The following is a 9,153-nucleotide window of genomic DNA, read 5'->3' as shown; positions in this document are numbered from 1 at the left end:
CGCGCCAGCTGCGGCGAGTCGACACGTGTCGCGGGCGCGGCGCGTCCCAGGCTCCCCGCTGGGTCGTACCGTACGGCGCGTCGCGGCCGCGCTCCCGGCTGACGGTGACCGCCTGGTGGGCCCAGGTAATCGAACGCTGCTCACGTTTGCGTGACAAACTGCGAAGTGACGCTGCACAGCATGATAGCGTTCCTCCATACGCACATTAGTCGCGAGTAAAATTTTCGACCTCAATAGCAGGTCTGGAATTTCGAACCCGTAATTCGATGACACGGCGTGCAAAATCTTTCGAGTTCATATCATTCCATTTTGCCAAAACAATATTTCGTGCCAGATTTTGGACTGCTGCTACTGTCCAATCCAACCTCCAAAGAAAGCTAGGCGGAGCTTATTTGGCTGGCCCAGTTTTGATATTGGCCCAGCCTAATAATCTCTGACCGAGCGAGCCCGAGGATGGGCCATCGTACCGAATTTTTTATTTTTTTATCTTTTTTTTAAGTTTCTCACAAATATACCTCTAGAGGTATCCTTTCAAAATCTGAACTCTTAGCTCGGCGTCATTGTTGGTGGCGCCGAGCTTACAAGTCTCGGCACCAGCTGTTTCGGCGCCTAGGTTGGGGCCACGTTGGCGGCACGAAATATGGCAGCCAGCTTGGCACCATACATCTTGGCGCCAAGATCTATGGCGCAAAGCTGGCTTACAGAGGGCCCAGTCCAGTTTCGTATCTGAACCTCACTCCGCGCTCGTTCTACACCGCGTTGCTCCCCGTCGTGCTGTTCCCCGCCCCTGCCGCGCCGCTCCCCGCCAGCCTGGGCGTCGTTCCCCGCCCCCGTTGTGCCGCTCCCCGCCAGCTCGCCGCGCTGCTCAAAGCCGTCCTAGGCGTCTGGCCTCTCCCCCGCCGGCCTGGGCACCGGGTGCAACCGCCCCGTCCCCTGCACCGGTTGCAAGGTAATTTTCTTGTTAGTTAGATAGATAGTTAGATAGATGGATACTTAGGTAGTGATTTAGATAGGTAGTAGTACTCAATAGTAGTACATAGTTAGTTAGATAGTAACTTGACATAGTTAGTTAGTTAGTATTACTCAGTAGTTATTAGTGAATTGATAGTATATATTTAGTTAGTTATTACATACTAGAGATGTTGTACTTAGTATGCTTCATTTATATTGGACTAAAGGAATTGTTCGTCGTTATGTGTATGAACTAGATGGATAATCTAGTGAGCATATATCATGGAGGCTCCGTGGAAAGAGATCACTATGGATATGTTGAGTTTGTTGAGATGCAAAGCATGCCTGTGTTATTCAATGAGAAGTCTTCATTTAGTGAGTTAGTTGCAAGGGCTCGGGAGGAGCTACATCGGCATAGAAATGATGGCATCGCAGTGGAGGGTGTACTTCACCTAGGTTCCCCTCCCAATATCCTGAGGAAGATGATCCCAATTAGGTGTGCAGACCAGTGGGAGAACTATGTGAGATCGGCTATGAAGTGTTAGTTCTAAAGTTTGGACGTGGTTGTGCGTCGGGTGTTAGTTGATCCCATCCCTCGTCGACTTTCCCCACCAATGGGTCAGCAGGCACACTTCGACCCTCCCGTCCCGGAACCTGATACGGATGTGGAGGTTGCACCTACGGTTCCCGATGCTCAATCTGCCCCCAATGAGCTAGTAGGAGATGCTTGTCAGACTCATGATGTTGTGGCAAATTCTCCTCATGAGATTCCTTTGACACGGAATCATCCGAGTAAGTGTATTATTAAGTGTATTATCCGCATGGTTATTGGGAGCTTACCCCCTTCCTTACGTCCATTTTTTTCGTTCTTTCCTCATATTTGTACTTATGTTGTAGGAGACATTCCTGACATTGTGGATGTGCCCCCAGTTGCTGCACAAGTGCACTGTGGAGATGGATTCCGTGGCTCCAATAGTGTTGAAATTATGAATGATTCGGAGGCATATGAGATGGGAATGGCTCTTGATAGTAATGATTATCGCCCTGTTGGAGAGCTGACAAAGAGTGATGTTGAGATGCTGAGGCGGATCTTTTCTGGTCACCGTGATCCAAGAGTACATGAGTTCAGCGATCTTGCTCATTCCGATCAGGCGTGTGCAAAAGGACGTGATGATGAGCTCCTAGAAGCTCCTGAGGCCGGCCCTAACATGGTAATTGAGAAGGGTAGGGTATTCAAGGACCTCCCTGCATTGAAGAGGTGGTTGCAGGCGTTTGCAGTGATACGAAAGAGACCTTACAAGGTCTTGCATTCATATGCAGAGCGCCATTACATAGTTGTGTGTGATAAGGAATGCTGCCTATGGAGGGTTTGTGCAAGGAAGCAAAAGGTCACTGGAAAATGGAAGATCACAAAAGTTGTCGGGCCACACAATTGTGTTGACCATGTGCTTACACTAAAGCATCGGCAGTTGATATCTACCCTCATTACCAAGAGGTTGGGAGAACCCAACATCTACCCTCATTGTCACATCGGCTACGCCGTGCGGCTGCTCATTGTGGTTGCAGGACAGCCACGACGCGAGACGTGCATGTTCCTTCCCCAGGCAGAGGAGGCTTAGGTTCGTCTAGCCAAGCACCTACCATAGGCATTGCATATAAGGACGAGGACGAGGCGGACTAGAGGCACGAGGAGCTTGGACTATCTCAGCTCCAGGACGCTCCCTTGACTCAGCCTACACAGCCTTCAGGCACTAGGCAACACTGTCCACCTGACCCTTACACTCCAGGCACCGACGCAAGGGTAAGAGTAAGACTAGGAGGCAGTGAGGGTTTGTGGTAGATGTTATTGTGTACTATTATGAACTTTGTGAACTTTTATTATGAACTATTGTGGACTTTTATTATGAACTGTTGTGGACTGTATGGACTATTATTATCAACTATGAACTACTATGGACTATAATTATAGACTGTGTGGACTATTAATATGCTCATGTATATGGTTTCAGATGAATGTGGCATATATTTGTATGTTTCAACATGTTGTATTCATCTCATATTTGTGTATGGATTACATAAAAAATAGGGAAAATTTTGCTGAAATTTTCTGCCTAAAGTACGTATTAATCAACGCCATCAGTTTTTCCAGTTCATTAGCTAAGTGGCTAATAAATATAAGCCTTCTTCTTCTTTTTTGTCTTTTGAGTGAGCCCCATGTGGCTTAACAAAATGAAATGTCCTATATGTGGAGTAAAATGTTGTGGTTAGTTGCTGAAACAAGGGTTTCTGTTAGCAGAATGCTTTGGAGCAGCCGGCATCCATTGATATCATCAAGCTATGCAAGGAGGCTCGAGAGCACTGACATGCGGCAATAGATTTGAGTAGTTGTGGCCGCTATGTGCATCATGTGCTTACCTCGTGTGGCCATGCCTCATTATGTGTTGAGTGCAGCCAAAGATGTGTGCAAAGCAGATCTTGTTTCTTCACCCCTCTACTGCTAACAACTAAACAATAAACTAGTCCAAGTTAAAGTGCATTACATGACAATATGTCTACGCATTGCAGTACATGACCTAAGCATGCCCATACTTAAAGTGCATTACATGATAACACAATGAAAAGTCCATAGAACTAGCAAGTAATGGAGAGTACTGAGTGCAATGAGGCCACTTTCCCTTCCTCAGGGCATCGGGATTCTCCTCCATCGCTGCTTTCGCTCGGCGCGCACGCTCAAGCTTCTTCTCTCTCCCCTCCCTGTACGTAGCAACACGCCTCCTTTCCTCCTCTTCATTGTGCTCCTTTTCTTCAGCCTCCTCTCTGCGTCTTTTCTCCATCATCTCCTTCTTCTCTGACTCCCATCGCAATATTTCCTGCATCTTTTCCTTATCTTTAGGCTTGATCTCAGTATCAATCCACTGCTCAAAATCACAGAGCGGTGGAGGGGTCTGCAACAAATGCAATTGTTACACAACAAAAAAATCATGCAAGATGTCATATGACACAAAATACACAACATCAATTCCTCACCATCTTGTTAATGCGGCGCTGACGAAGTGTAGGCTCAAACGCAAAATTGGAACACATCCAATACCTTTGCCTATACGTGTCCTCTTCATCGAACTTGGCTACCTTGCAAGGATCGCCACAAAAGCACATGGGCACTGGAACACCACTAGGCAGAGGCAATGGGTCGAAACTATTTCCGGTCATCCGGCCATAACTACAATTTAGCTATTTTCGTTGTAAGAACCGAAAGCAATTAACATTAAACCCTACACCTAGAGTTTCCCATTTGATCCACAACAATGAACCTTAACATAACAATGTGCGCAGAGGTTACCTTGGTTTCCTAGCTTTTCCACGACTTGGCATCCTACGCTTATATAATATAAATATTAAAATTGCATGAAACCCTAATTCAAAAATCCAACTAATATATACCGAATCGATGTGAAAAAAAAACTAGGAGGGAGCAAGGATACCTTACTCTCGAAGATCCACGGATCAAATCAAAGTTTTTGAGGTCCAATATGCCGTTTCGTGATGTAGGGCGAAGTGGGGAGAGAAAAAACCCAAAAGGAAGGAGAAAGAAGAGGAAGAAGGCTCGGGCAGCAAGGTTGGACGCCGGGGTAAGGCCAAGCTGGCTGCCACGTCAGCGCCCAAGCCACTAACGTGGCCCCAACCTAGGTGCCGAACCAGCTGGTGCCGAGACTTGTAAGCTTGACGCCACCAACGATGACTCCAAGTTAAGGGTCCAGATTTTAAAATGATACCTTCAGGGGCATATTTGTGACAAACTTTCAAAAAAAAAGGGGCAAAAAAATAAAAAAGTTGGGCCATCGTATTACTTGTCATTCTGGGCCAATATTAAATATGGGCGGCCCAACAGTCCTCCATGCCCATGGTGCGACCATGTGCCTGCGAACTGCTACATCTATGGAGCCTGAACAACTCATTTCCACACAGTTCGGAATACAGAATGACATTTTCTTTCTGGAAGGAACTGACTTTTCCGATGCATTATTCATTCACGTAGACGTGCACGCCGTGAACCTGCCATCAGAGTCCCACAAAATGTGAATATATTAACCCACATACATAAACAAATTATTAGGGACGACAGATCGTGCCGCTGCGTGCATGTCTTGTCATTTTCATGCCCCCAGTCCAGCAAGATACACCTCTACCTACACGATACCAATTCCGATCTCCAGTGTTATCGTGTCGTCTTTTTCCAAGCCCGTGACCGCAAAAGTCCGTACGGGAGCAGGTGTGAACTAGTCCACGCGACGGTGCGACCATGCCCCCCCGTGCATGCCCCGTCGCTGCACGGTGCGACCATGTCCCGTATCGCGACGTACGATACGGCATGTTTGCCGTTGCGCGTCGCTGACCATGCTAATGTTCTTCTTTGCTCTATTATACCAAAAAAAAAAAAAGTTCACCGATCACCCCCTTCCGTGTAACTGCACCGGAATATCTAGCGGCCTGTCAAAGTGTCAGCGCCTTGCGATCATCGAATCGATTAGTTAGAGATTAACCTTAACCAAAATGTTTCTTTAATCTCGCGGATTAGAAGCTGAGCTGCCAATAAAAAACGGAAGAAAAATAGGCGCGTCACGCGTCCCGGCGCCGGGCAGGCGACGCTGTCGGATCCTCTGTTCGGACGGCACAGCACCAGCACGGCACGCCACGTGTCCCCCTCGCGCCCCCTTTGCTAAGGTCTCGGCCCCGACACGCCATTAGCGCGGCGCCAACTACTACTAATCCGCCGCAGTCACGCGTAACCCCTCCCAAAGCCCGGCAGCAGCAGCAGCAGGCCAGGCCAGGGCAGCGGCTCCCCATCTCCACCACCTCCGCCCCCGCCGCCGCATCCGGGTCCGTTCGAGATGGGGCAGGAGGCGCACCACCACCACGCGCTCCCCACGTCCGCCGCCGCCGCGGACGCCGCCGGCGCCGGCGCCTCCCCGGCGGCCTCCAGGCTCTTCACGGCGGGGCTGGTGGCGGCGTGGTACGCCTCCAACATCGGCGTGCTCCTCCTCAACAAGTACCTCCTCTCCGTCTACGGCTTCCGCTTCCCCGTCTTCCTCACCGCCTGCCACATGTCCGCCTGCGCGCTCCTCTCCACCCTCGCCCACGCCGCGGGCCCTTCCTCCTCCACCTCCACCTCCCGCCGCCGCTCCCGGGGCCAGCTCGCCAGGGTCGCCGTGCTCGGCGCCGTCTTCTGCGCGTCCGTCGTCGCCGGGAACGTCTCCCTCCGCTACCTCCCCGTCTCCTTCAACCAGGCCGTCGGCGCCACCACGCCCTTCTTCACCGCCGTCCTCGCCTACGCCGTCGCCGCGCGCCGGGAGGCCTGCGCCACGTACGGCGCGCTCGTCCCCGTCGTCGCCGGCGTCGTCATCGCCACGGGGGTAAAGCCACCTCGATCTTCTTCAATATATTCCGTTCTGATTTGTTTTTCCTCCCCAAATTGTACAATGCCGATGCACTAAGGTAGCTTGGAAGCCGGATTTTGATGAACCTTTCAACCACCTCACCACGAAGCTGATTTATTTCACGAACTCTTCAACGATTTTCACACCTCTCTGCAACATGCATTGCGCTTCAGGGCGAGCCGAGCTTCCACCTCTTCGGTTTCATCATGTGCGTCGGAGCCACGGCCGGGAGGGCGCTCAAGACCGTGCTGCAGGGGATCTTGCTATCATCAGAAGAGTAATATATCGATAACGCTGTCCGTCTTCAGGGATTTCTCGATCTGTCAGAATCAGAGGCTTCAATTCGTTTCGTTCTCCTTTATTTACACCTGCAGTGAGAAGATGAACTCCATGGACCTCCTCCGTTACATGGCTCCGGTGGCCGTCCTCCTGCTGGTTCCGGCGACATTGATCATGGAACGTGAGGCATTTGGCGTGGTGGCCACCCTCGCACGGGAGGACCCCAATTTCATCTGGATCCTGCTCTGCAACTCCTCCATGGCCTACTTTGTGAACCTGACCAACTTCCTGGTCACCAAGCACACCAGCCCACTCACTCTTCAGGTGATTCGGTCCTCCTCCCCCTTCCTGCATTGCTATGCTCTGCAGACTGCAACCCTGCCTGTTGCTTCACATGATCCTGGAATCTTTCAGACAAACTGGAAAACAGAGCTACATTGCAATTGCAAGTAATGATGCAAATATATTGACATGCCTAATCTTTATCAGGTTCTTGGGAATGCGAAGGGTGCTGTCGCTGTGGTGGTCTCCATCCTGATATTCAGGAACCCGGTAACATTCGTGGGGATGCTAGGCTACGGGATTACAGTCGCAGGTGTTGTTTTGTATGGCGAGGCCAAGAAAAGGAGCAAGTGAGCTCAAGCAAACAAGCTACCTCCTGTGTTTCAGTCTTTGAGCTCATGCTATACATCTTTCGCTGGTGCCCTGAGTTAGCGCTGATCGAACCATAGCGATGGTATGACTAAGACAACCGCATTTTTGCATGCTCCAGAATTGCAATCTGAGCTGCTAAACAGTAGGAAACTGGTATGTTGTTAGCTTGGCATTTGGCTCATGTCATTGGAGATGTATTTATCCTTGTAACAGTGTTTATGTACAATCCAGATGTACAACCAGTGAACTCGCTGTTTTGTACAGCTTATTGGTGCTAACCGGAGAGATTACAGATATCTTGAATCTTGATGAACATGTTTTTTTTTACTGCGAGGTTGTTCACACATTGAACCCATTGCTCTCATCACAGTTCATGCAACTCCACACTAGAAATTCTGTTATGCCTGAAAGAGGCCTCGAGGGATATAGTATTTTCTTTCTGCATTTGGCGTTGTTCTTCCATTCCTGTTTATCAGCATCTAGGAGTAGCATATATATGCTCATTGTTATGCCTGAAAGTGGCGTTGAGGGATATATAGTTCTTTCTGCATTCGGTGTTGTTCTTCTGTTTATCAGCATCTGGTATGCTCATTGTTGCTGCTTGCTGGCCCCAGCACCCCTTTCTCTGTTGCTCCTGTGACAAACGTTGTGTTATGATTTTCTTCCTACTGTGAGCTGGCAAAAAAGAAAAAAAAGAAAAAGAGTTGATCAAAAGGACAACCGTGTACGCTTTGCTTACGTATCGACAGTTCATTTGTGGATTCGACTTGATGTACATCGACGCCAAGGAAACACCTAGGCTCCCGCGGCACAACAGCAGGCCAGGAAACACTGAACGCCATCGCCGGTGCCCTCCTCCGTGCAGCCATTGAAACCGATGCTGTCAAAATAAGGAGAAAGCAAAATTAAACAGCTATGGTCTGGTCATACAAAGCAAAATTAAACGGCTGGTCATACAGGCGTACACTCAATAGGAGGCACGCCACGGCGCGAGCCACGCCAGTGCCGCGCGCTGCCACTGCCGGACACGGAACGCACCATCCTCTCGGTAAACGCGCACGCCAGGCACGGTTCGCAGGATCTGAAGGATGGTCGTAGCGCTTGCTTATCGGCGTCCGAGAAGAAGAGGTCCCCTCGGCGGCGGCTCCTCCTGTGTTCCTCAGCCCTTCGGCGCGCCCTCCGGTGAGAGGAATGCGGGCCGATGAGGGGTAAATGAAATACCGTCCACCCCTGGGTACCTCGCGTCCGTCGGATCGGATTTGTGCGGACAGAATTAGCTTTCGCAATTGCTAAAGGGCGGCTCGCTTCCCGTCCCTTTGCTCGAGCGCTCGACTGGCGGTTCCCCCTCGACGACGCGGCGCTGAGCTCCCCGGCGGGTGGGAGGCGGACGCATGACACAGGGGGCCGTCGCTCGTCGGTCCTTTTGGTCGGATACACCAGCGCCCGGCGGGACGAGGCTCTCGTCTCCTCCGAGAGGAGCTTCTCTGGCAGCAGCGTGCGTGGGGGCAGAGGAGCACGAATTAACGGGAGGCGCCTATGGCGTCGGCCGGTCGGAGGGACTTTTGATTGCCGAGGGTGCGTGCAGCGCCTGCCATGGCCGCCGTCAGCTGGGAGCACGGCCATCCATCCAAGGACCTGTTGCTGCCTTTGTTTGCCGGCAGCTTAGCATGATTGCAAGGGTGCTGCAGTCAGTCTTGCCCGGCATTTGGTCTTGGACTGGGCTTAATGCTTGCTAATCTGAATAAGGCGACGACGACCTTGGCATCCAGTTACGGTGCCATTTCTACTGCTTTGCTATTAACCACCACGCGGAGCGGGTGCGGGACAGAAGGCC

General features: G+C 50.8%; 1 protein-coding gene and 1 long non-coding RNA gene across 2 annotated transcripts; one reads left to right on the top strand and one right to left on the bottom strand.

The window, feature by feature from the left end:
• Positions 1-5,734: 5,734 nt before the first annotated feature.
• Positions 5,735-7,622, top strand: LOC117849783 (probable sugar phosphate/phosphate translocator At3g11320). Its single transcript, XM_034731463.2, has 4 exons — positions 5,735-6,362; positions 6,560-6,663; positions 6,761-6,989; positions 7,155-7,622. Exons 1-4 carry the CDS (start codon positions 5,841-5,843, stop codon positions 7,299-7,301), a joined length of 1,002 nt encoding a protein of 333 aa, XP_034587354.1. The 5' UTR covers positions 5,735-5,840; the 3' UTR covers positions 7,302-7,622.
• Positions 7,623-7,762: 140 nt separating this feature from the next.
• LOC117849784 (uncharacterized) lies at positions 7,763-8,588 on the bottom strand. The gene is made up of 3 exons (XR_011897707.1): positions 8,285-8,588; positions 8,059-8,199; positions 7,763-7,953 (listed from the first exon to the last, which is right to left on the bottom strand). It is a non-coding gene; the product is annotated as an uncharacterized lncRNA (long non-coding RNA).
• Between the last annotated feature and the right edge of the window lie 565 nt (positions 8,589-9,153).

This window comes from Setaria viridis, chromosome 3 (genome assembly GCF_005286985.2).
Source record: "Setaria viridis chromosome 3, Setaria_viridis_v4.0, whole genome shotgun sequence".
Classification (NCBI taxonomy): domain Eukaryota; kingdom Viridiplantae; phylum Streptophyta; class Magnoliopsida; order Poales; family Poaceae; genus Setaria; species Setaria viridis.
The sequence above is the reverse complement of the archived record's forward strand: the minus strand, read 5'-3'. Positions and strand labels throughout refer to the sequence as shown.